Source organism: Papaver somniferum, chromosome 2 (assembly GCF_003573695.1).
Source record: "Papaver somniferum cultivar HN1 chromosome 2, ASM357369v1, whole genome shotgun sequence".
NCBI lineage: Eukaryota > Viridiplantae > Streptophyta > Magnoliopsida > Ranunculales > Papaveraceae > Papaver > Papaver somniferum.
The window spans coordinates 125,506,816-125,533,184 of record NC_039359.1 but is presented as its reverse complement, the minus strand read 5'-3'; the positions used below and the strand labels follow the sequence as shown (position 1 = coordinate 125,533,184).

Here is a 26,369-nt window from a genome sequence, read left to right as displayed (position 1 = left end):
ATCGCTTTAGCTGAAAAGAGAAGAGTACTGCTCTCATGAGTCAGCTTGAGAAACTGTTGATCACTAGTCAATTTTAAGTTGATAGTGATGTAAAAGGGGGCTCAACTCAAGCATTTGGTCTACGGTCTACTTTGCTTTTCCCGCTAGAGAAGTTGGATTTATTTTTATTTCTTTTATTTTTTGGGGTGGAAACTGGAAACTAAAGAAGTTAGACTTTTAGACAATCTCTCGAGGAGGCGAGGCTTGTAAAATTTGGACTTGTCCGTTTCGATATACCAAACAAAATTAACAAATCACTCCTCATCTACACGGCATGATAAAAAAAATAAAAATAAAAAAATCTCAGGATAATAATAATGTACATAACACAACAAACACTATTATTAAGAAGGCCATAGGTTGGATAATTGAAATAGAATAAACATCACCTGCTCCACAGAGTCCACCCACCCACTCTTTGGAAGGAGGAGCTACCCAGAAGAGCGAAAGAACAAGAAGCAGAGACAAACTTGTCACGAGTCTCTCTTGGTAGACTCTCCAATCTCTAACAGTAGATTCAATACTGTCTAAATTAATTATTAGATAGACATAATCTTTTCTTAATCCTTTTAAAATTTGCTATCTATTTTGCTATATTTATAGTGAACTCAATTACTCAGAGAGATATGGCGACGATGACAAACGGAGAAGCAGGCAGCATGAAAATCCCAAAAATCAAGTTCACTAAACTTTTCATCAACGGAGAATTCGTTGACTCTCTGTCAGGTACAGTTCTTATCTGCTCATTCTCGTTTCTTCTCGGAAACTCTGTTTTTCATCTTGTTTGCTAACTGAATCCATTAGTCCTTCATTTATCTACTGAATTATGAAATTTCTCAGAGATTTCATCAAAAATCTAGAAAATCAAGAACACTAAACAGATTAGATACTGCTGATAATTGAACATGTCAGGTGTCAAAACTCAAAGCGCTTGACTATAAGACGAGCGTTAACCTTTAGATTAGTCCTCTGTATAGCGTAATCTTGCAATGGTTTTAGAGTTGAGATTTTTAGCTAACGATACACTGGTGAAGCGTAATTGAATACTCTTCAGGCACATTTTAACTTCGATTTTGGTCGCGGGGAAGAGTAAAATGAGATCTAAATCTCGTTTAGGGGTAGTCGTGTTCCACCGACACCGCTGCCGTCGCCGTGACCCAGACATCACTGCCTTAGACTCCGTTCTTTCCCAATTTCGCGAGGGAAAACACTCCACGTATATGATACAGCAGGAGTTTCGTGCTTTGTTTTTGGAATATCATTCATTCTTGTGGATAATCTTTAGCAAGTCGGAGTGTTGGACTCCTTATTTACCTACCTAGTCCTACCAAAAATATTTCTGTCGGCCTTAAATTATCACGTGTTTCACTGTTACCTAGTGGTGATCAGATTGATTGACAGGCAAGGGTTGAAATGATATGGTACTCACTTTCACATGTTGTCGTGTTTTTTTTCTTTTTTTTTAATATTGAATGTTTGATCTTATAAAACTGGTAATTTTGACTATGGCCTCAGTGGGTCGGTCCTATTTTATGTCAAAAAGGAACGACTTTTTTTTTTTTTTTTTGTATCAATAATAATTAATGGCACCCTTAATTATTATTTTTTTCTCCGTAATTATTAATTTTGTGAAAAAAGTAAGTGATCGGATATTTTTGAGGATGAAATTGTTTATATTCCGATTATTTTTACATTATCGTCCATGTAAACAGTATTAAATTTTACATGTCTTTTTCGCTAACAAATCATCGTTCTTGGATTAACCGATCAATTTTATGAATATTTTTGAGGAGACGTGGCCTTATACTGGAAATTTTAAGAGCTCAATTTTTAAACTCTTGTGATGGAGAATAGGGAGCTGTCAATGTTACTTGGAGTAATGTAATTTTAGGAAAATTAATGTTACTTAGACTTTTGTGGATGATTAAGTACACAATTAATGGTCTGTCCTGCAATATTGCAGTACGATTTGATGGCCAACTGTATCTGTTTTAATGGCTAAAGTTAAACACATAATATTGATTAAAGTGAATATGAACTCGAACCTAACTAATTAATATTTCAATCTAATTTTTCCCTTCTCGTACTAGGCAAGACATTTGAAACGATTGACCCGAGAACCGGAGAAGTGATAACGACAGTTGCAGAAGGCCAAAAAGAAGATGTTGATTTGGCCGTCAAAGCAGCTAGAGAAGCATTTGATCATGGAAAATGGCCTCGCATGTCTGGCTTTGTAAGCTCTCTCCCTCCACAACTTACGCATTTTTACCTGTCAGTACTGACCGCATACACTATAGCTCCACAAATGATGCAACACTAGTTAATTACCAATGTCGCTCATCTAATTCTCTTGAATGATGATTCAGGAAAGGGGAAGGATAATGATGAAATTCGCTGATCTGATAGATGAAAACATAGAAGAAATAGCTATTCTTGATACGCTAAATGCTGGAAAGTTGCTTCATCTGGGGAAAATATTGGACATCCCACAGGCTGCCAATACTCTTAGGTACTACGCCGGTGCTGCGGATAAAATCCACGGAAAGACTTTAAAGCTGTCTCAACAGATGCAAGGGTACACATTGCTTGAGCCAATCGGTGTTGTTGGACATATCATTCCATGGAACTTTCCATCTTCCATGTTCGCTATGAAAGTTGGACCAGCATTAGCTGCTGGGTGCACCATGATTCTCAAGCCTGCTGAACAAACACCCCTTTCAGCACTATACTACGCGCATCTCGCTAAATTGGTAAGCTTTCGTCTCTCTGCCCCGTTTTTACTCTATGTTAACTGTAGTTTAAAACGTGTTCTGCTGCCTTGCTGTATCAGGCTGGTATCCCAGATGGAGTGCTAAATGTTGTGAACGGATTTGGAAGCACAGCTGGTGCGGCCATTAGCTCTCATATGGACATTGACAAGGTCTGTCTGTCTCTGTCTCTCTCTCGTTCTGCGGTTTGATCATGGCGAACTTGAATTTTGAACTAGTATGTCGCGGTGGTTTCAGGTAAGTTTTACAGGGTCGACAGAAGTTGGTCGAATAGTAATGCAGGCGGCAGCTACAAGCAATCTGAAAGTTGTATCCCTTGAATTGGGTGGAAAGTCGCCTATTATAATTTTTGATGATGCTGATTTGGAAAAAGCTGTTGATCTCGCACTCATGGGGATTCTATTTAACAAGGTATAACTTTTTCTCCAGTTTAGGATTTAGTAAATGCAGTTCAAGAATATAAGTTTCGGTAATGCAATGTATATGCAGGGAGAAATTTGTGTTGCAGGGTCTCGTGTTTATGTTCAAGAAGGAATTTATGATGCATTTGTTAAGAGGGCAGCTGAAAAGGCGAAAACTTGGGTCGTTGGTGACCCTTTTGATCCTAGTTCTCAACAAGGACCTCAGGTAAAATACTTTCTGCTAGACTTGTGGGTAACAAAATGTTTACATCTAATTTGTGGTTTGGCTGATGCGCGCAGGTAGATAAGAATCAGTTTAACAAAATCCTTTCATACATAGAGCAAGGCAAGAAAGAAGGAGCTACATTGCTAACTGGTGGTAAAGCAGTTGGTGAGAAGGGATACTACATTGAACCCACAATATTCACCGATGTTAATGTAAAATCCTAACTAGTATTTTTTTTTTTGTCTTCGTAATTTTGTGCATTATTTTTAACTGTAACCATGCATTACATTGCAAGAGTTGCTAAATCGTGCGAGCTTTCTTTTCTGTTTGCTAGGAGGACAATCTAATAGTCAAGGATGAAATATTTGGACCTGTGATGTCTCTCATGAAGTTCAAGTAAGTTTACGCAACCTTCTGTGCTTTCAAAGTTATGTTCAGGTTACAGCTTGCTGCTGCTAAATTTCTATGAAATACAAATGTCAGACTAAACTGTAAACACTTGTTTCTCTATAACAACTTTTGCAATTACAGGACGGTCGAGGAGGCAATAGAGAGAGCTAATAAAACAAGATACGGATTAGCAGCCGGAATTGTAACCAATAACCTCAACATAGCAAACACAGTTTCAAGATCGATACGTGCAGGTGTGATTTGGGTTAACTGTTACTTTGCGTTCGATCGTGACTGTCCTTACGGTGGATATAAGATGAGTGGTTTCGGAAGGGATTTGGGAATGGAAGCTCTTGAGAAGTACCTTCAAACAAAAGCAGTTGTAACACCAATCCATAACTCTCCCTGGCTCTAAGCCAATTATGGGCACAACTTTACACAGTTTGACGAATAATATGTAATGCTTGTGTTATCTGTTTGAACGGTTTGTCTGCTTGTCTGGTTAATTTTACATAATTATCTTTGCTTTTTATCCTTGCAATGCAAATGCATTCAATAATGGAAATTGCCAAGTTGGGAAGCAATGGTTTTCAGTGTTTAGCACTACTCCTATTTTGTGCATACTCTCTGACGAGTGTTCACGTCAGATCAGTTGGCAAGTTTCTTCATTCTTCTGGGCCGAAGACTCGTTATAAACTAGGCCCAACCTTATACGGCAACACGTCTGATATCTGAAGAACTCTATGGTCTCAAGTGCTTTAAGGATCGGGGGAAACTTGATGAGTTAACTCAGTAACATTCTTTTTTGATATTGATAATTTCATGCTTTTTGTTCAAAAATCATGATCATTCTTTCTTATAATCTCTTCTATGTTGATTAATAATGTTCACTAATCTGTTCCAAACTCTTATGGGTTTCTTTTCTTCTCTTTTATTAGTTTAAAACTTTTTATGAATTATTTGTTCTTTCTGACTTACTATGTGGAACTAATTTAACATCTCCTTTCAATACGTGTTTGCTGTCGGTGCTCTCTTTAATGGCGTTTGCCTTTTTTCATGTTGTGACCATCGCGTTTGCAGAATTTGTTAATTATCATTTGAATCGTTTGAAGGCTTGTGTTGGAATCAACGGTAACTGGAAGAGAAGAAATAAAAAACCATGTAAACTCAGTGAATCGGTGCATATCCTCATTCTGACAATTACTCCATTCAAAAAGATTCAAATTTAGGAGAAACACTCTCGGCCAGGAAAATAGTATCCTAATTTTTCTCAATTTGTTAATTGCCAATCATAGCAGCACTGGTTGAGACTTGTAAAATGACGTCCAAGTTAATGTCTAATAAATATATAGAAAGAATAATATAGTTGGTCTAGTGCTTATACATTTGGCTCTAAGGTATCCTCAAAATCTGGTCATGCCAAATGCCCCATATTTTGTTTGAAAATCTAGGAATGATGCTGAAAATTCCAGATATTTCTAAAAGTCTTATGTAAATAATTTTCTATATTTGATTTAACCGCTTTAAGCTTATATAGTAATTATTAACATTAAATTGTGCCAGCTAGATTTGTTTCATTGTGTTATTATTGGAATTTTGAATAGAAATATGAGTTAGTTAGTGTGAATGGATGTGTCCACTCACTTGAACCTTTTCAATAGGTAGTGTCTTATTCCAAGAGATGTGACTCTCCACTAAGGGATGTGACTCTTCATGAAAGGATTTCACGAAGAGTCACTTCTAAACTTATATAAACCCCACATATTCTTCATTGTAAAAGTGTGTTTTTAGAGTCATAAAACTAGTACTATAAATTTAAGAGTTTGCATGTATCTTCAAGAGTCAAAGAAGAGTTTGTGCTACATTTATTCGTGTTCGTTGTTCGATGTTATCGAAGTGCTGCGAAAAACATCGAGGTATTGTTAAATGTTGGAGATATATGCCGCTAAACCTGTAATAGCATTATATACGGGGCATGAAATGTTTTAAGCAAAGAGATTACTCGCTTCAATACACCCAAGTAAGTTTGTTTAAGTTTTGTAATTGATCATCTTTTTTTATCATTCTTTTCTTGTTTTGTTGTTGGTATTACAAGATGTAATACGTAAATGAAAACCGTGTTACAAAAAGTTGTAATGGATCGGTGGATATAATACATGAGTCGTTTTATTGAGAAATCGGTAACAAAGATATTTATCCAACAATTATACTTTAATTTTTTTTTGTAGGAGATCCCCAAAGATTGGTAGTCTATGATACTAATAGGTGTTGTATACAGATCATGTCAGATGAGCAATGATGTAATTTGTTCCGCCAAGGAAATCTTCCTCGATTGCTAGTACTATTATTCGTCAGCCATATGTTCTGATGTTCTATTTTGCTAATAACTCAAGTCATGTCCACCACCTGATTTCGTCGAGGCCTCAAACACACTCTTTCATTCGTTTCTCGTATCATCAAGGTGATGCACGAAATAAGATTTTCCTTTTGATTAATTATTAGTTAAGGTTTTCTGTTTGGGTAATTCTTATTTACTTAAGCTTACTCAATTTATTTGGACATCGATCTCTTTTGTATGAATTTTTCATGCAATAAAGGAATACTTGAAGAATTATTAAGATTGAGTGACATTTCAAGCCCTATTGTGTAACAAATCAAATTTTCAAAGTTCATAATTTACATGATAAAAGGGGTGCCTCTGTACAACCCAAAAGTTATTAATCTCGTCAATGTGAACTTATATTTTGGTGATATTATAACGCATGATTAAGATTTTCTTTTTATCTTTGTAAAACTATGCAATTTTCCCCGTTTCTTTTTATCTTTCTATAACCATTTCCATAACAATCATAAATACAAATAAAAAAGACTCAATTTGATCCTGACTTTTATGAATGCATTTTGATATCTAAAGTAGAATTGAGAATTCATTCAAAAATATTGCAACTTAAAGCTGAGAATGTTTTACTATTTGATAATGTTATCTTATTATTATGTTTCTCTGTAGTGTCTCTTGATAATTTTGACTGGAACAGATAAGTTTTTGTAAAACATAAGAAATCGTATGATATTGATATTTAATGGAAAATAAACTAAAGTATGTTACAATATCATTATTTTTAAGTACTTTTTTGTAGTTTTCAGTGACGTAGTTGCTAAAGTGTACCTAGATTTCCTGTACAACCAATCAATTTTAATGTATTAGATATTTGAGAATTTAAACCAAAGAATTACTTAAGCGTGGAAAATGTGTACTTATTCCTGAGAAATTTTAATCTATTGAGGAATTTTGCATATCTAAGTTTCACTATCTTAAAGTTCCCGCTCTACCAATAAAATCATCACTAAGCAAATGGATTATTTCTTTAGGAGGTTGGAACTTCCAACCTCCATTGTTCTTGCTGCACCAACTTTAGCCAAACAGTTTGCACCAGCTTAATGTCTTCTTAATTATCCTCTTATTGGCATCCAAGTACATTGTTATCTTTTTCTCATTATGATTTATATTGGTTATACACGATTTACATGGGTTTCATGTTTTTTTACACAATTCTCCAATAACTATAGAGAATGACTTAGTTTTAATTTTATATTATGGATCTAGATAAAATTTTGGGATTCTGAAGATTTTCTGGATGTTTTTTTGTGAATGGAGAATGCAATATAAAAATCAAATGCCTGTGTAGTTATAGTTGGTGATCGTGGAACTGGTAAATCGCAGTTGTTTATTCAACCCCACATTTATTATGGTTCAATACTTATAAGAACTCCATTACTATAAAGATTTTATTAGCATTTAGTTTTTCATCATCAATAATAGTTTTTTTTTTTGTGATTCTAATTATGATGGAACTAATAATAGGATTATACGTAAAATTCTTCTCTGTTCGGAGGCTAGAGAGTTTAGGGTTTGAGTTTCTGTAATATTGATCAATCTAATGCGTAAATCAGCATAATATATGATCACTGAAGATCTCTCGGATAGAATCATGTTGGGCCTATAGTGATTAATGATGGGGTCGTCTCTTGTTTTTTTATTGAGATTTGAAACCTCTTGATGTAGTACTCATATCTATACGACGCATTAGAAGAGCCATCGGCGCCAGAAGGGAACAGAAAGATTTCTAAAGTATCAAAGACAACAAAGGTAATTTTTTTTTTCTTTTAAAGAATTAGAGATGTGATTGTAGTTATTACTGATATTATAATGTATTTGTCAGGGGCACCTTTTAGTGATTAATATTATAATGATGGTGTTGATGATAATGAAGGTGTTGAATCTCTTAATAATGATGATATTGATGCTGAATTTTTTACTGATGATGAATATTATGATGTTTACCGTCCACGATATCATTATTGCTTCTGTGGTGAGGAGTGTGAATCGGATGACTCTACTAAAGACTATGAGCGTGTAAACCCATTGTCGCCGGTTCAGCTGAAAAATCGATACGCGCTACTGTTTGACGATGATGAGGATGAAAATAATATGTCTACGTTATATAATGCTATTTGTAATGAGAATAGCGGCGAGGATTATGAGGTGTTTCAGAATATGAACAGCAAGAAATGTGTTAAGAAAATAGGTAAGAGTAAGGTGATTGAGAGTGATCCTAAGAAAAGTAGGTTGTCTCTTTACAAAAAAAAAGAAGTGGACAAATTCTTGGTGTAACAATGGTAAAAATGACAAGAAGATGTTCTCGGTACATGTAGACGGTTTTTTTCAGAAGAACAAAAAAACAGGATATTGAGTTATTGTACGATATCATCTGGTTTTCCGATAGTTTCTTCTGTTGAGGTTGAAGAAAAATCAGTTTCAGCATTGTATCATGAGTTGTAAGAAGTTAATAGAGGTTTAGAACTTATTAGAGCATTCACTACACCATTTTAAGGTATTAGCAACCTACCATAGATGTTGCTAAACAGGGTCGCAACAGGCTTTCGCTGTTGCTAATGGCGGTGTCGCAATTTTTAGCAACGACATAAGCTACCTTGCGAATCTCGGTCAGCAACGGCAATTCGCAACCGAGCTTGCCGTTGCTAAATTTTTAATTAGGAAACAACAGTCTGCTGTTGCTAATTATAGGAATACCCTTACCCGCAACCAGATACTGTTGGTTCTGGTTCTAATTTATTGGTTCTAGTTCTAATTTAGCAACAGAGCACTGAGGTTGCTAATTTTTTGCAACCACAAAAAAAAGGTCAAGTCTGTCTATTGACCTAGTCAAAGTTCATTACCCCACATTTTACCCCCTGCAATTATCCAGTTCCCCATATTCAACATCCACACAGATATACAAACTACAATGGCAATACAAAACTGATACAAATGTAGTTGAGAATCACCACTGATAATATTATCATAAAAGAAAGGATTCTTCAATTGATACATATGCACACGAGTAAACTTATGTATGTTGTGACTGAATTACAATATTCGATCTATGTTGATGTTTATAAATGGATGGGTGACCTAGTTTGTGTTAACTGACAGAGGCATTGAAAAACAGGGAAAGAAAGACTAAGTATCACCAGACTCCGCTTGCTTAACCAATCTCCTCAGCAAAGATTCAGCTGCTGCAAAAATATCACCACAGTACTGTTGTTTGAGAACTATTACATTTAGTTTCAGAAAATATAAATTGGATACAGAGGAAGGGTGATTTCTTTGTTTAGCATCTAAAAATGAAGTTGAAACAATAGCAGGCCAAATCATTATGCCACTCAACCATTTTAACTTGAAGTCCAACTTTTATTCAATATAAATTTTGTTTCAGTACAATATATAGTTTAGTTCTGTAGGCTTTTTAGCAAATTAGATTACTTCAAAATGGAATACATATATGTATTATCGTTCCCAATGACCACTTAAGGCATCGTTTGTCAAATTTATCTACTACTCGGCATTTCTTTCGAAAAGTGAACATTAGGCTGCTGCACAGACATGGATGCTTGACATGGCTAATCATAAAACAATACAAGAACCAGACAAGTAATAAGTTAATTGTCTGACCGAGATCATCATGCTCAAAAACAGAATCGGTCATGTTTGCAACATTTAACACTTATATTTAAAATTACTGGGCTTCCATCATGATACAAGTAAGATTTTCATATAGATAACATGAAGGGAGTATATTCTGGTGATCACAACCAAAGGCGAGATAACATCCATCACACCAAACTGCCCGACATTGTCGATCTTTTCAGACCCCAAAAACCAGAGCAAATCACATGTTAAGTTTAATATACTGGTTTTGGTACCTGGAAAGAAATCAAACAAGGATATCTATTGAACAAAAAAAAAAGTTAAGATAGGATCTTCAAGTTCTTTCCAAAAAAAAAAGGGGTGGGTGGGGGTGGCTAGGTGGGTGAGGTGGAGTATTAAGTATGTAAAGGTCTCTATTTCAAACAAGAATTAGAATTACAGATCCAAAATGCATTAAACCAGGACATCAAACATATTTGAGCATATAAGTAGATATTTGATATCAGAAGAAGTGCAAAACTTACCGACAAACTTAACATGATTGTATTTACTTTCAAATTGATGTGATACCTGTGATGGATCGAGAGTTGGCATTTTCTCCAGCAACTCCAAGGCGTGCCTATCAAAACTGCAATGCAAAATAAATTAATAGAAATATAAACTTTTGGGCGTTTAAAAGGAAATCAGTAATTTTGCCAACAAGGATAACATAGGTCGATTAACTTACTGTTTGAAAACCTCTCTTACAGGTCTCGTCATTGGACTCGATGGCTTGAAATTGTTATACCAGGGAATCTTGGAAACCCCTGGCCAGTTGACCTCATCTGGAGCCCCGCACAGCTCATATATCTTGTTCAGTTGTTCAGGCTACAATTATTATAAAGAGAAGTCATGTCAGTCTCAAGGATCCTAGAAATTGTTACCGACACAGTCAGCACAGCAGATATCTAAATGTGAAGATTAGTCAATTCAATTATCCTAAATCAAGAATTTGCCATCTCTAACCTTTTATTACGCCATCTTCATGAATAAGACTCGACTAACCTTTTATGTGCACCTAAGGTACCTTGATTTGGGGAATTGTGAATCGCATACCAGGCTGATCAGCAAGACCCGTCAAATCATGGTCCATGTATTCAAAGACCATATAGATGCTACCGTTGTATTTGTTACCATCTGCAGTTCCAGAAAAAAGTTGGTCACCATTAAAAACTTCTACTCATGATTGCAACCATGAGATACATGTAAGCAAGCTGCACTGAGCTACTCACCAGGCCTCCCTTGCTCATCCCTTTCAGGACCACATCCGATGCAAGTCGGACTGAAGTCAAAGTAAAATCTGCATAAGGAACAATGGAAAAAAAATCAAATGATAAGTTTGATCAACATCCAACGTTCTGAAAATATGAACTAAACATGCTTCACAACAAGCAATGAATAAATCATGTTAAACCACAAATTCATCCTCTTAAACATAAAATCAAACCTCAGATTATCAAAATACCAAAAAAAATTACAAACTAAGAATTAGGTTTGTAGCATACCCCAAGCAACAGTGCATTCCTCAATTGTATTACTAGCTTGATTAGCTTCACATTCAATACCTAATAAACAAAAACCCAAACCAATAACACCGTCAAAACCAAAAGCACCCCCAACATCAGAAACCTAGATTCACAAATAAATCAATTGAAAAAACCCTAGAATCCCCTAAAAAAATCTTCTACCTACAGAGATCCATGATATGATTCCTGCAAATAACACAGTCAAATATCTAACATTAAACAAAAAACGACGGAAATTAAAACCAAAAAGGAGATGTGGATTTGAAAAAATCCTAAGAGAGAGAGGACGAACCTGGTTTTTTGATCGAGGAAGAAGGAACCTGTACAGGTTAAATTCTTGAAAGTATAGGAAGTGAATCTTGATTACTAGAGTTTGAAGACGACCTGAAATAGATTTATTAAGGGAGTGGAGATTAGGTTTATTAGAAATCTAGGGTTTGTTCTTTGCAAACAAGTGAATTAGAAATTATAAAGAGAATTAGAAGAGAGAAAATCGTTAATGCAAGCAGTTGTTAGGGTTCTTGCTGGTTGGTTTTCATGGTTATTCAGAGCAGATTCAGAATTAAAGCGATGAGAACAATTTTGTGGCTGAGAAGTGAGATAGGGAAATAGAGAAGGGAAGATAAGCCCGCTCCTCTTGAGGGTGGAAAAATAAAGAAGAGGAGTGACCAAATTTTGACTTGGGCGTATAAAAACGTCAAAGTGTTCCCAACCACACGCGTGCTTCGCATGCATGAACACCTTGCTGTTGCTATTCGCAACCGAGAATTTGCTGTCGCTACATTCGAAACAGAAAATGTTCGTTGCGAAAAGATAGCAACGAAACATCGCAACGGCGCTAGTGCTGTTGCTACTCTAGGTTGCTATTTCCTTAAAATGGTGTAGTGATTGCTCAGTCTAACTTGTTAGGAAAGACTTACAGAATTAGGAGAGCCTTGAAAAAGGAAAATATCTCAAACTTGCTTTGAATTCAAGCCACCTTTGCTTAGCTTTCAAGCTACCTTGTTCACTATAAATAGAGAGTTCGTACATACTACACTTTTTATCTCTTGGAAAATTGGTGTAAGCTTCATAAGGTTGTTTTCCACGTCTTATGTTCTTCGTGAACAAGAGTGGGATAACAAGAGCGGAAAGTTGGTGTAAGCTTCGTAAAGTGATGGTACCTCTTTTCTAAATACGGAGATAGTAAGATGGTAACTTACAATATACTAAAAGAAATTCTAATTTATTAAGGAAGATAAATAAATAAGTACTTGAAAATCAAAAAATCAAATATGGTAATTATTACAGTAATTAAATCATCTAATCAAATAGAGACTAGAATAATACCAGAGATGAAATTCTTGCAAATAGATTTGCAACCCAATTCATTTCTTATTAGTATTTTTTTCTATAGTAATCCTTTATTTTCCATTACTAATATCAGGAACATCAATTGAAGGTTACATAGAGATCAAGTACATTAATAGAAAGAAAAACAAATAATAACATACCTGAATTAGTAGATATTCGAATAATCCGACGAGAAAAAGAGAAGGAAAATCAAAAGAACTATCATTGCATTGGAGAAGGATGGTCTTCAAGGGATAACCCTTACCATTAAATAGGTTTTCTTCTTCATTAAGACTTGTTCCATTGAAAAGAGCAGTATGCTCAATATCTTGGCCGACGATTTGAAGTATCTGATGACTGAAAATCACCATTAAAGTGAAGGCGAGAGAATCACCATTAACGGTAAAGGTTACAAGCACTTAAAGTGTGACCTAGCCAATCATTCATAATTGGTTGGGACATCGTTTAAATTAGACTGATCTCAAACCAAAAAAAAGAAAAAAAATGTTTCCATTCATTTCTCGTGTCGTAAGGTGTTGAGTTGATCCCACAACAAACACAACCCTCGTGTTTAGTTGCCACAATTGAGTTTGGAACCTTGAACAAAATGAAAACCTAAAAAGATAAAAATACAACAACTAAATAAATAAAGCATATCTTATTACTAAAACTTAAAAAGAATTAAAGTTTTTTTGCCGAGGTCTAGTCCCAAATGGACTAGATCTGAGTAAGAATATGAACCAGACTAGGTTATTATTTTCTCTTTGCAACCCTATTCTAATTTCTATATTTATATTTCTTAATATTTGTTTACAGTAAATCTTTATCCATCTTTGGCTTTTTAATCTTTATTTCATCCTAATCATTTAATTTTTTTCTTCTTTCATGTCTAACTAGTTTATTTTTCTCCCCTGTTTTCATCAAAAAAATGTTAAATCGGAATATGATATTCGTGTTCATCCCAGTTGTGGTCATGGAGTTTACTACTATTGGCGTTTTGCTTGTTGAAGCTCGAGATTTCTTGTGTTTGCTTTCTTGGAATATCAAACTTGATTATAAGCTTTTAGGACATGTTGTCTTAATACCGTTTCATGGACTCAATTGTGAAAACCATAACTCAAATTTTTAGAATAATTCAAATTTCAAAAAGCCGTTAAGCGTGAAGAGTCAATTACTTTTTTTTTTCCTTTCCTAGTTGACAAATTTAAAACTCATTCTTTCAAACAGAATTTCTTGCAGAAAATTTATTAAAAATCCTAGATTATATGAATGATTTTTATCCGCCTCAACAACATAACAATAGCAGATTTAAGTATCTAACATTAAATCCTCAACCACCAATATATTTTAGGATTGTAGCAGCCATTCTATGGCTCTATTAGGAACCCTCAAAACCTAAGACTAAATTTCAGAATGAACTCCCAAAATGATGTTTCAAAAGTTACTAAAACGAATGAGGTCTCTCATATCACAAACAGACTAAACAATATGAATGTGAATTATGGTGAGAAATCATTAGAAATGATGGTTCACTCAAATGGATAATTTGCTGAAAAAAATGATAATTCTAGTTTAATGCTCTAAAAAAAAGATACTTCCCAAACTCTTATCTTCTCCGTATTATTCATAAATCAAATGCTAGAGGGGCTTGGAAGAGCCTTAACGAGGAAGTAGATTTCATTAAAAAAATCATCTGAAAAACTCGCAATGGAAAACATTTTACGGTTTGGGAGGACAAATAGTGATAGTAAAATAATACATTTAGTATATTCCATAAATCTCCCTCCATCAAACTCCTACGAGCATAATCGTGAAAGTATATAAAAATGCTAAAGCTATATTTAGCTTTTAGCTTTATCTTTCACCAATTTTCAATGCAAAAATGATAGACTTACACTTCGATATATCGAGCTCTAATAGCAATGGCTCTCTGCTAAACTCCAGTGGTGGCGAGCCCACCATCTCAATTTCAGCTTCGGAACAAAACGAAGTGCAAATTAGGGTCAATTTAGATAACTGCGCTTTTCATATATTGGTGAATGAAATAGCCAAATCCACACGATAGTATACTAGTGTTCCATTTCAAATGTTAATTTGAAATCCATTTAGGCTTATTAAATGGGTTTGTTTGACTTTACACTTTTACCGAGGTTGGACGGTAATTATACCAACGTTTCTCTACAGACCGAAAAAACAAACCAGATAAAAATCGTCTTTGACAGTTTTTATTTTTTATTTGTGGGTTCCAATAGACCCTGCCTCTCGGGAGATGTGAAGGGGATGGTTTGTGAGGGGCGATTTTTTGTGTGTAGTTTTTCTCTCGGTCTGTCGCGATCTTTTGTGGTTATAATTGTTTCTGAAATTCTTGCGAAGATTATAATTAGTATGAACAAGAATGCATTTTAAAATTGCACGTGATTTCAGACGAATGTACCCATTCCCCGCCCCGCCATTTTTGGTGAAAGCCAAATTTGATCGCCAGATTGACTGCCCCTTTTCAGCGGTATTTTCACTTTTACGGCAGCAGTCCAGGGAGTCCAATGAGGTAATCATGATGTCATAGAAAGAAAAAGAAAAATCATTAGTGATAAATTTGCATTCATCTTTCTAGAAGAACAAAAGATAACACTGAAAATTCCCAGTGTGGGTCCGATGTAGCAATATCCCTTGGAACCAAAGACAATAGTTCCGGATTAGAATTCTTGTTCCTTAGGGCAGCAGTACTTTCACGGTCTCGTTCGTCATTATCAGCACTTGGCAGCGTCAGTATATATAGGTTTTGAACCGACACCATATTCAAACAAGTGATCATCATCATCCGATATTCAGATAACACCAAAGTCCCCCACAAAATCCAGAATACGATTCCACTACTTATTAACTATAAGAGAGGAGGATAAGAGAGCACTAGAAATCAAAACAGAAGAAGAAATGGAGACTAAGCCGACTGCAATCACCAACGAAATCCCAGAAATCAAATTCACCAAACTTTTCATCAATGGAGAGTTCGTTGATTCTGTTTCAGGTAACCCTATTGTTTTCGCAAGTTTTGTTATTTTCTTTCTTGCTTTTAAGGACAGCTACTAGTCCACGAGGCACTATGTGGAGGTAGTAATAAGTACAGCGCCGCTGCAAGAAACTCCCAAACGGCCTTGTGAAGATCCCTAAATCGGAACCGAAACCATAGTTTTAACACCCCCGGCCACTCGTCTGTTTTGTAAAGTATATTTTTTTTATGTTCGAGCAGAAAACAAGTCAGAGATATGTCATAGTCTGGTCTGAAAATTTAATATGTCAATCATAATCTCGTGATTCGTGAAAAGTTGAACAAAACATTACTCTATAAAAGTCCGACTGTCTAGAGCGTTTTGGTGGGAAAATATAGTGTGCGCTCGACCCTTCATTTTCCTCGAGTTTGCATTCATCCCTTACGATTATCGCCAGTATCAAAAGTTTTTTTTTTTTTTTTTTTGTTGCCGGTGCCAATCCAAGGACGTTTTAGGGCGTGCACCAAAATTCCCCAGCAAAATGTTACGGTTCATAAGTTATTGGCAAATATATCTAGATCAAACCTCCTTGGCGAAAGTACTTTGATGATGGAGTTTGTTCGCATAAAAAAGTCTTACTTTACGCCATGACCGAAAGAATGAAAAAACACCCCACAGTTGTTTGTTACTTTTCATTTGTTTTTTGCTGCTTAAAGTCAGCAGCATACGGCAAAAACGAGGTCCCCAAAGACTTACATATGGAAGACGTGTGTGCAAGTATATAAGTCGACGGCCACTTTGTTTCACCAAACTTTTAGGTAGGTCATCAACGGAACTGATTCTGGTACCCGGTGATATTTGAACAGTAAACCGTGACCACAGAAAAATATTGAATAATCACTAACCAGTAGCCAAAATTAGCGGCTGGAATTCGGGACATGTAAGATAAATGTGTCAAAAGTCGGTATGTTCTATAAAGGGTTGGGATCTTTGTACTGTCGCACTTCTAATGGTGCATGAATGGTCACAAGACTCACAACGTAAGTGTTGTGCTGGCCGGATAAACAATCTGTACCTGAAAGAACCTGCTGGTGACCGTAAACACAACAAAGTCAAAGCCTTGTTTAATCTTAAAGCAATTTTTGCGAGCTTTAGAAAGATATTGTTATCGTTTCTGTGATTTAATTGCCTACCATTTGGTATTCTCCTTGCTCAATGACATAATATACGGTATACGACCCGTTGAATACTACTTTTGGTGCTCCAAGAGTAAAGACTTCCCTTGTGTTGTGTGCTTGTCAGTACGCTTTGACACGCGTTAATTATCAAATCAACAGCTCGTGTCTTGGTCCAGTGGTTCAAATTCAAATTAGTTCTATGTGTACATGAAAGTAATCATGCATTTGTTTTTGTGTTTTCCTTGTAACAGGAAAAACTTTTGAAACAATTGATCCAAGAACCGGAGAAGTAATAACTAGAGTTGCAGAAGGAGATAAAGAAGATGTTGATTTGGCTGTTAAAGCAGCTAGAGAAGCTTTCGACCATGGGAAATGGCCTCGTATGTCTGGATATGTAAGCAATATCTCTCTCTCGCTTTCCTTTATGAACTCGTAGGTTCCTCGTTCATTTGCGTTTGAGGAGCTAGAGTGGCATATAAACTCCAGCAGTGCACATGCTTGACATAGTCGTTTGTCCTAACTTGTTCAGGAGAGAGGAAGGATAATGATGAAATTCGCGGATTTGATAGAAGAAAATGTTGAGGAAATAGCGATTCTCGATACTATAAATGCAGGAAAGATACTAGCTCATGGTAAGATGTTAGATATCCCATTTGCTGCAAAGAACCTCCGTTATTATGCTGGCGCTGCAGATAAAATCCATGGGAAAACATTAAAGTTATCACAAGAGATGCAAGGGTACACATTGCTTGAGCCTATTGGAGTCGTAGGACACATCATACCATGGAACTTCCCCTCGGCTATGTTCTTCCATAAGTGCGCGCCTGCACTAGCCGCTGGGTGCACTATGATAGTCAAACCTGCCGAACAGACACCTCTTTCAGCTCTTTATTATGCTCATCTCTCTAAGCTGGTAACCCATCTAAATCCGTTTCCTTTCTTTTTGAACTTAATGTATATATATCTTGTTAAACCGGGTGATTATTTCAATAGACATTGATAAAGTAAGTCTCTTTATCAGGCAGGTATCCCTGATGGAGTTCTCAATATTGTTAACGGATTTGGCCCCACGACTGGTGCTGCAATTTGCTCTCATATGGACATTGACAAAGTAAGTCTCTTTCTGTCTCATTCTCGTGTGAGCTTCTATTTGTAAATTTGTTGATTTTTGCGGTTCCTGAACAGGTGAGTTTTACGGGTTCCACAGAAGTTGGTCGGGTAGTAATGCAGGCAGCAGCAACAAGCAATTTGAAAGTTGTATCACTTGAACTAGGCGGGAAGTCACCTCTTATAATTTTCGATGATGCTGATTTGGAGAAGGCTGTTGATCTAGCACTCCTTGGAGTTCTATACAATAAGGCAAGATTTAACAAGCTTGTATTTACTCGTCACGCTTTTCCTAGTTCAAGAATATAACTTTGTTGATGCAACGGAACTGCAGGGAGAAATTTGTGTAGCAGGATCTCGTGTTTATGTTCAAGAAGGCATTTATGATGCATTTGTTACGAAAGCAGCAGAAAAAGCGAAGGCTTGGGTTGTTGGTGATCCATTTCATCCAAGCACTCAGCAAGGTCCCCAGGTAAGTAACAATTTTGTGTTCATATATGCTTAGTTATTGAGAGTGAAGAGACACCTTTTTGTTTGGTGCAGGTGGACAAGAAGCAGTTCAATAAAATTCTTTCATATATAGATCAAGGCATCAGAGAAGGAGCCACTTTATTAACCGGTGGTAAACAAGTTGGTGAGAAGGGGTTCTACATTGAACCCACAATCTTTACAGATGTTAAGGTAAAACTTCGAATTTCGATTGTATTTGAAAACAATAAAATGCACTCTTCCTCATGCGCCAGTTTGTGGATGTCATGGCCGCTAAGCTTGGTGTCTTCAAACTAACAAATATTTGCAGGAGGATATGCGAATAGTGAAGGATGAAATATTTGGACCTGTAATGGCCCTCATGAAGTTCAAGTAAGTCTGCTTAACAAAAATATCAAGCATTCAAACTGCACAGTTTACATGCATAAAAATACCGTCAGTAAAATCATAATTCATATCGAAAAATCTTTATGCATAAAAGTACCTGTCAGTGTTATACTCATTTCTATAAAAATTTAAATTTGGGATTGTAGGACGGTTGAAGAAGCAATCCAGAAAGCTAATAACACGCGATACGGATTAGCAGCAGGAATTATAACCAATGACTTAAATTTGGCAAACACAGTCTCGAGATCAATACGTGCAGGTGTTATTTGGATTAATTGTTACTTCGCTTTTGATTTCGACTGTCCTTTTGGTGGATACAAAATGAGTGGTTTTGGAAAGGATTTGGGTATGGAAGCTCTCGAGAAGTATCTTCAAACCAAATCGGTTGTTACTCCAATCTACAATTCTCCCTGGCTTTAGATGTGTCCTTTACCTAAACTAGTATTCCAAGAAAACTGCACTCTTCGCTGAAAGAATAAATATTAGTCTATCTTTGTTGTTTCTGTATTTCATTTCGTTCATGTTCTCCAATGTATCATAATACAGACATTTGCTCGGGATGATAGTCAATTCCTTGGTCCATATGAAAGCAATGTGTAATCAGAAGATCAAATTAGCATTCAGCTCATCCATACACGATGGGCAAAAGTTATATGGCTGTCTTTTGTTTATCCAGTCGATTATGCACTTGGTGTGAAATACATGCCCGCAATAGAAATTCGTAACATTATTCTCCCTCTTAAATTCGTCCAAGCAAATTATGCATTCATCCTTGTCACTGCCGCCATCATCATTCTCATTGAACCTCTTTATATCGACCATCTCCAACATTGACAATTGAATCTCTTCTTGAATTTCATCAACATTACCTTTTAGACATCGTTCTGCAATTCTATTGAGCCTGTCAAGAAGTACGCCTCCAAGAAAGCTTCATCTTTGTCGTTGTATACGTTTTTTTATAATGTTCACCACTTCCAGTCTGACGACTATAATTACGACGCTTCTCTTAATTTTGAGGCATAGGTTCGCCATCTTATTACCATACCTTGATACTAACCGTTTAAAAAAGTTCCAAAACCTAAGGTTGGAGGAAGAGTCGTCTAAAATATCCATAGCGAAAAGTGTTTCAATGTTGCAATTGCAAAAAATATCCTAGGCAAATAAATCGACCAAGTTGATGGGAAATATTTTCACCGCCGTTAGCTTACGTCGTGCAGCGGACTCGGACTTTTTACTTGAAAGAGTCATGTCGACTAGCATATCATTCTTTGTAAGATATACATGAGATTTTGCTCTCAATTGAACTTCAATGAAAACTTGAGTGTCATCATAAGGATTCTCCACCCGAGTTTTGGTACTTGGTACTTGAGTGACAGAAGAAAAACTCTCAGTTGTATCTTCATCGATAGCTTCTGCCTTGGCAGACATCGAACATAAGTAACGATAAATAATAAATACTTTAAGTGAAATCAATGAATTCACAAAGAACAATATCAAAACTAAAAACTTGTAGCTACGTAAATTAATATTATGAGCTCTCTTCTTAGCGTTTCTGGCCCCACCAAAAATAATTAGACCAATAAGAAATTTTTATTTTTTCACACCACTAATCTTGCGTATTCTCAGCCCCACTTCTCTTTTTTTTACTGTCTCTCTTTCTACTAAACCCCTATTCGATTCGCACAATGTTTATTTCTTTTAAGTTTTCCTAAATATCAGTTTCACGAAACGCTGCTGCCCTTCGATTTATTTCTGCAGAATCAGTCGACGTAATAAGTCGATCTTATCTTCCTAAATATATAAAAAAAAATCTCTTTGAACTTTTGTCCCAGCAAGGTAAAACTCAATTAGTTTTTCTGCAATCCTATTTTTCCTGATCTAATATTAGTCTATTAACCAAGATTATAGATCCGCTTGAATTCATCTGCAGCTGTAATTTTTAGAGATTGCTACTCACTTTTGGAATATTTTTTTTGTTATAGTTTCATTGATGTTTCTTTGTTGTTTTGTTATCGTTTCCAATTTTTCTTATTTGTTTCGTAGCCCTAACCTTCACATGCACCAACAGATCAGTAATCAGTAAGAAAACAACAAATAGAGAGGACCAACTTCTTCGTGTTCCAAAGGAAAAATTGAGAGGCATATATTCCAGGTGTATTGGCATTCTTTGCAAACTTCTGTCAGCTAAAGGCAGTTTTCATAATTGTATCTCTATGTTCATTATTCTATATGTTCTGTGAATCCTTAACAGTATTTTAACTGTTAAAAGTTATCCACCATGTTGCTTATCAAATTGTTCTACATAATATTGCTGAAATTTTGTAACTTAGAACGCTCTGTTTACTATTATCTAAGGTGCATTTGAGTTCGGTGTACAGGTATTGAACCTTGGAGTTTTGTACCGAAACTTAGAGAGAAGCAATGTTAAGTTTAACGGGATACCCGCATTATGTAAGAAGTCTCAAGGTATAAAGAGATTTCCTTCATGTTTTAACAATGGTTTGAAATGTAAGCAGTTTTAAGGCGTCTCCTAATTTTTATATTTAGGATGGTAATGTTTCTGGACCATAAGATATATTGATTTTGTTCATATTTAGAAATTTTCATTTGGTTTTGCAGTGATGTCAAAAAGATGTGGTCAACTTTGGCTCACCAGGAAATGCTTATAATGTGTTGGGGAATTGATCACCACAACTACAAAATTGGTACATGATTGCTAATGAATAGCCTTTCCTTTCAGTGTTTGTCGTGAAAGATAAAATACCTAGTTTCGAAAGTTACCAAGAAGTATTAGGTTCATTGCAAAATGATTTCAGTACATAATTAAAACATAGGGGTAAAAACAACGAATTCTGCGTATTGGATGTTACTGATAGTAATAGAGTGTATTATGCTCTCATTTACTTTTTTTCTTTTTCTGAGTAGGAGATAAATCTTGGTGTTCCTCACATAGCTTCTAAGGAGCTTGAGCCAATTATGGATCTTGGAAAGAAGGACCATTCATGTCGAAGAAATTTGACCAATTAATATGCAAAGGTAATTGCACGTTTTTATTGTAAGTGGTCATATTTATTATCATTTTTCATGCAATGGTCATATTTATTTTAACAGATAGGAAAACCTCAATGGTGAGGTCATACTAGCTTTGCCGAATTGTAGTTTTACATGGTTATATTCCATTGGTCATTAGGTATATTTCTGTTTGTGCATAGCTTTCAAGTCGGAAGCTTTGATAGTAAGACCCTTAATTAAGTAACTTCCAATCATTTATAATAAAGTAGATTAGCCACCTTTGTTAACAATTTGAAGTTGACTCAAGTAAGAAAAATATATCTTGCAGGATGCGGCAAAATCAACAATACTTGGACTGCAAGGTGCTTGCAGCAAAATCTGGATGACTATATGATAATGTGACTTAGGTTGAGACAATATGGGTGGCCAAAAATTTGAAATTTAATACTTTAGTCGGATTTGAGTCTGCACATGTTGTGACTGTGTGACATAAATTTTGTCAAGCGCTCTCCTTTTTTTTCTTCTAACTTCGACCGCACTTTTGATAGTAAATTAAAGTAGCTACATGGAGTCGTTTTTGGATCATATCATTGCAGAGAATGTTTGCTGGCATTGCCATGGGAACTGCATTTCTTAGTTCGTAAGGAGACAGAGCGTTCTTTGTAGCCATTACTTATTTGCAATTGTTGTTTCAGATCCTGTTGGAGTAGGCATATATTGATGTCACTGCAGAGGGAAATGTACTCGATTATCGAATTTTGCTACTGATGTTTTTGTTGCGCTGTAGCTTGCCAGCTTGGAGATATAGATACATGTAAATTTAGATGTCATGTGATTGTTCATTGACTTATACTTTTTTATTGTTAAAATGTAACTAACTCTTTTCTTGAGTACTACCTGCATTTGGGAGAAACTAAAAGCGTAAGTCTGTGATTGTTTAATCTTCATATTATTTATGTTCTTTTTTTCTCTTAATGTATATATAAAGTTGATTCAAGTGAACTTGCATCTTGGGTACCATTAAAGATATAAATGGTTAAGTATCGAGGTAAGAAAATCATACTATCGGATGGAAGTTATTCCCAAAACCCCTGGAAAAAATAGATCCTATCCGACAACGAGACTTGAAGGACTACAATGAATTCTTTTGGTGTTTGATTTTATTATTTTCAATTAATTTTCATTATTTCAATCACGTTAAATTTATTTTTAGATGTAATTCTTGCAAAAATTACACCTGCAATAAAACATATCTGTCCTCAGTAGAATATCTGGGCCCGTGCAGAGCACGGACGTCCCACCTAGTAATTATGATTATAGCTAAGGTTTCGTGTATATATAGGCTTAATAATAAGATACTAGCACTAGGAAAAAGAAATTTCTCAACTGGGAAACAAACTGGAATGGGAAAGGAAAATTTAATATCGTGTTTAGATAGCAGAAGTCAGAAGGAAAATTATTTTGCTTTACAAAATATTAATTTTTTTGACTGTTAGAATCCTTTTTGAAATTCTCTACCCATTTTTTCTTCTTTTTTTAATGGAAAAAAATCATATATTAGCTAGCAAATATAATACAAGAGATTTACAAAGTCATTTTTATCGAAAACATTAGAATCTATGCTAGATTTATGAACTTTTTGTCGCATGTTTTCTGACATGTGTTGTAGCTTTTTAATCCTTGCTCATTTGCAATGAAGTCCGTTGCTGAGTTATTCTTCCTCTTGATATATTTCACTTTAGCTTGAGATAGATCACCCAATATTGTCCTTATTTCTTGCAAGGTATTTTCCGCTGACCACGAAGAGTCCGTGCTTACCTTATTTAAATTGTCCGCCAAAGCTTTGCAGTCAGTAACTATGAACACGCTTGATAATATATTTTCTTTTAACCACGTAACAACCTTTAATAAGGATTTTTCTTCTGCGTGGAAAGCTGACGTTGCCCACTCCGAACTCGCAGATAGGTGCATGAAAGTTTCTTCATCAGCTGAATATAGAATGAAAGCATATCCCATTGACAAATCCTATTTCTTAAAAGAAGCGTCAATGAAGATTATCCAATCCGAATTTAGGTTGGACCAAGAGTAATTGTTTGAGATTTTCTGTTGCGTTTTCATATTACTTTGCATGGTATTTGACTAGGAAGATTGTAAGAAACTATTGATTTGCCCTATTAGACTGATTGGGCCTGGGTTTATTTTCTCAAAGACCACCAAGCATCTATATTTCAAGATGAACCAAAGTATGGTAGAAATTTGTACTTGAATATGGCTCAAGTTAGTCTCCGTAATCCACCATTTAACCCATGAAATAAATGTGTTGGGGATGTAGCTGGAGATTATATTATTTAGGGATAGACCAAACCAAACTGCTCTAGAAAATGGGCACTCACATAAGAGATGAAATTCCTTTTCTTGCGCTTGATTATTACATAACTGGCAATCGGGCCGATGTCCTTATTATGTGCACCTAGTCTAGCAGATGTTTGGAGAACTTTTTGTGATAGTTTCCAGATGAAAAGTCTTATTCTTGGAATTGCTTGAATTCTCTAAATCTTATTCCATGAGAAATCTAGGCTGTTATTAATGTCTTGATCCTGATTGGTTAGAAAGTTATGAACATTTTTGGCCGTGAATTTTCCTGAGTGATGGTGCCTCCATCTAATGATGTCTTGCTCTTGTTTCCTTGGATTTAACGCTTGAATTTTTTCCCTATCCTTTGGGGAAAAAATTTGGTTTAGCTTTTCCTGATCCCACTTATTCTGATCCGTTACTAGCTCTTGAACTCTTGTTGGCGCCTAATCTTGCATGTTGGGGACTTTTTGAATTATATCTGCGTTAGGAACTCATCTGTCTTCCAAAATTTTTACCGAAGCTCCGTTTTTGACTTGCCAAACAAAGTTACCTTTTATTAGCTCTAAACCTTTTTGTATGTTGGTTCGAATCCAAGACAGATTCGAAGTTCTGTACTTTTCTAGAGGGTGCGAGTTTGGGAAATATTTTTCTTATATGGGTTTGACCCATAATTGGTCTTGTTCGGTTACCGGTCTACTGAAAATTTTAGTGAGAAGAGCTAAATTGAAGTGATGGGGGTTTTTAATTCCCAGACCACCTTGGGAAATGGGCTTCCATATACTTTTCCAAGATTTTATAAATCCTCTTTTTCTTTTTTGTCCATCTTTTTTCCACCAGAAATTTCTCTGAATCCTGTCGAGTTGATTAAGAGTTTCTTTTGGCAGTGCAAGAACTTTCATTTCATAGGTTGGGTACGACTGAATGATAAAATTTATCAAGACAGTCCTACCCGCTCGAGACAAAAGTTTATATTTCCAACCTTGTAAAGTAGAATAATATCGTTGTAGAAGAGGCTCAAAATTGGCTTTTCGATTCTTATCAAAGAAAAGAGGGGTACCCAGGTATTTATCGTTTTTGGTCATCATCGGAACTTTTAAGATTTTTGCTAAATTCTTCCCATGTTTCGGATGTATACGTGTGTAGATGGTGGATTTTAAACAAAAGGCAAAACCGTTAAATCATGAGGCATGTTTTTGACACGGCTTTCAAGCATGCAACGATTCATATTTTACGAAGCCATGACGAATATGTTTTCGAAAACCCTCCACTGGCTGAGCGTTCGATCCCTGGCATTTCGTCGTGCCCTCTATGCAGAATAACGTATTTGGGCGGTTCTCCGTAGATTGAGAACTTAAACGCCTTCAGGACGTCGGTGATACTCAATGTTCCATGACTGCAGGAGAGAGACCCACCTCCACATAGAAGAATAGTTGGGCGGCGGACGCCTTCAGGACGTCGGTGACACTCACCGTTCCTGATTATGTGGAGAGAGTGCATAGATTCAGGCGGTTCTCCGTAGATTGAGAACACTAACGCCTTCAGGTCGCAAACAACGTCGTGACTCCCTAACTGTGCACCATTCAGAATGGATGTGACGCTTTAACTGGCTAATATCTTTTCTGAAATAGATTACTTCTGCCGTGACATTCACTACTGAATTCTCAGAATAATCTATCATTGCTCCTATTCCATGGTCGAATCCACGACCTGATCCCATGGAATGGCAATAACATTGCTCATATTCCATGGTCGAATCCACGGCCTGATCCCATGGAATGGCAATAATAATTGCTCCGATTCTATGATCGAATCCACGGCTTAATCTCATAGAATGACAATAAAACACAACTGTGTTATCTCATTACTCCGATTTCATGATTGAATCCACTGATGTCATGAAATGGTAATGGATAATTTTAATTACTCTGATTCTATGGTCGAATCCATGATCCCATAGGGTGGTAATGCTCATTTTATTATTCTGAATTCGTAGTCGAATCCATACCTGATTCTATGAATTAATAATGAACAATTATTCATTTTTTATTACTCAGTTTCATGAACTATTCTCCACTGAATTTCATAAATTAGTAATAAATACTCAGCAATCGGGCATTTGGACCATCACTGAGTAAGCCCCACAA

General features: G+C 35.8%; 3 protein-coding genes and 1 long non-coding RNA gene across 9 annotated transcripts; 3 read left to right on the top strand and 1 right to left on the bottom strand.

The window, feature by feature from the left end:
- Window positions 1-383: 383 nt before the first annotated feature.
- Window positions 384-4,404, top strand: LOC113349052 (aldehyde dehydrogenase family 2 member C4-like). 2 transcript variants are annotated; one of them, XM_026592975.1, is made up of 10 exons: window positions 384-528; window positions 643-765; window positions 2,130-2,272; window positions 2,406-2,789; window positions 2,870-2,959; window positions 3,045-3,218; window positions 3,297-3,434; window positions 3,509-3,646; window positions 3,769-3,830; window positions 3,966-4,404. In XM_026592975.1, the coding sequence occupies exons 2-10, from the start codon at window positions 666-668 to the stop codon at window positions 4,237-4,239; spliced, it is 1,503 nt and encodes a 500-aa protein (XP_026448760.1). In that variant the 5' UTR covers window positions 384-528; window positions 643-665; the 3' UTR covers window positions 4,240-4,404. The 2 variants fall into 2 exon arrangements, with proteins under 2 accessions (XP_026448760.1, XP_026448761.1); XM_026592976.1 differs by having other exon boundaries at window positions 399-528; window positions 660-765.
- Window positions 4,405-9,068: 4,664 nt separating this feature from the next.
- Window positions 9,069-11,956, bottom strand: LOC113353908 (cyclin-dependent kinase C-2-like). Of its 5 annotated transcripts, none has more exons than XM_026597381.1 (8): window positions 11,671-11,956; window positions 11,541-11,564; window positions 11,358-11,417; window positions 11,085-11,152; window positions 10,880-10,989; window positions 10,541-10,680; window positions 10,384-10,441; window positions 9,069-9,401 (listed from the first exon to the last, which is right to left on the bottom strand). In XM_026597381.1, exons 3-8 carry the CDS (start codon window positions 11,372-11,374, stop codon window positions 9,384-9,386), a joined length of 411 nt encoding a protein of 136 aa, XP_026453166.1. In that variant the 5' UTR covers window positions 11,375-11,417; window positions 11,541-11,564; window positions 11,671-11,956; the 3' UTR covers window positions 9,069-9,383. The 5 variants fall into 5 exon arrangements, with proteins under 5 accessions (XP_026453166.1, XP_026453165.1, XP_026453162.1 ...); XM_026597380.1 differs by lacking the exon at window positions 9,069-9,401 and adding an exon at window positions 9,430-9,785; XM_026597377.1 differs by lacking the exon at window positions 9,069-9,401 and having other exon boundaries at window positions 10,187-10,441.
- Window positions 11,957-15,442: 3,486 nt separating this feature from the next.
- On the top strand, window positions 15,443-19,365 carry LOC113349051 (aldehyde dehydrogenase family 2 member C4-like). Its single transcript, XM_026592974.1, has 9 exons — window positions 15,443-15,735; window positions 17,127-17,269; window positions 17,405-17,788; window positions 17,897-17,986; window positions 18,061-18,234; window positions 18,317-18,454; window positions 18,526-18,663; window positions 18,782-18,843; window positions 19,005-19,365. Exons 1-9 carry the CDS (start codon window positions 15,642-15,644, stop codon window positions 19,276-19,278), a joined length of 1,497 nt encoding a protein of 498 aa, XP_026448759.1. The 5' UTR covers window positions 15,443-15,641; the 3' UTR covers window positions 19,279-19,365.
- Window positions 19,366-20,573: 1,208 nt separating this feature from the next.
- On the top strand, window positions 20,574-22,458 carry LOC113353907. The gene is made up of 6 exons (XR_003361602.1): window positions 20,574-20,694; window positions 20,927-21,010; window positions 21,237-21,324; window positions 21,478-21,563; window positions 21,784-21,894; window positions 22,199-22,458. It is a non-coding gene; the product is annotated as an uncharacterized LOC113353907 (long non-coding RNA).
- Window positions 22,459-26,369: the final 3,911 nt, after the last annotated feature.

What these genes read in the sequence shown, in the direction of transcription:
- LOC113349052 (XM_026592975.1), top strand. Translation starts at nt 666, where the DNA reads ATGGCGACGATGACAAACGGAGAAGCAGGCAGCATGAAAATCCCAAAA. An exon ending in GGCCTCGCATGTCTGGCTTT is followed by an intron (nt 2,273 to 2,405) that starts GTAAGCTCTCTC and finishes ATGATGATTCAG; the next exon opens with GAAAGGGGAAGGATAATGAT. An exon ending in CAATATTCACCGATGTTAAT is followed by an intron (nt 3,647 to 3,768) that starts GTAAAATCCTAA and finishes TCTGTTTGCTAG; the next exon opens with GAGGACAATCTAATAGTCAA.
- LOC113353908 (XM_026597377.1), bottom strand. An exon ending in GGATGAGCAAGGGAGGCCTG is followed by an intron (nt 10,990 to 11,084) that starts GTGAGTAGCTCA and finishes CTGGAACTGCAG; the next exon opens with ATGGTAACAAATACAACGGT. An exon ending in TCACAATTCCCCAAATCAAG is followed by an intron (nt 10,681 to 10,879) that starts GTACCTTAGGTG and finishes TAATAATTGTAG; the next exon opens with CCTGAACAACTGAACAAGAT.
- LOC113349051 (XM_026592974.1), top strand. Translation starts at nt 15,642, where the DNA reads ATGGAGACTAAGCCGACTGCAATCACCAACGAAATCCCAGAAATCAAA. An exon ending in CTCATATGGACATTGACAAA is followed by an intron (nt 17,987 to 18,060) that starts GTAAGTCTCTTT and finishes GTTCCTGAACAG; the next exon opens with GTGAGTTTTACGGGTTCCAC. An exon ending in CAATCTTTACAGATGTTAAG is followed by an intron (nt 18,664 to 18,781) that starts GTAAAACTTCGA and finishes AAATATTTGCAG; the next exon opens with GAGGATATGCGAATAGTGAA.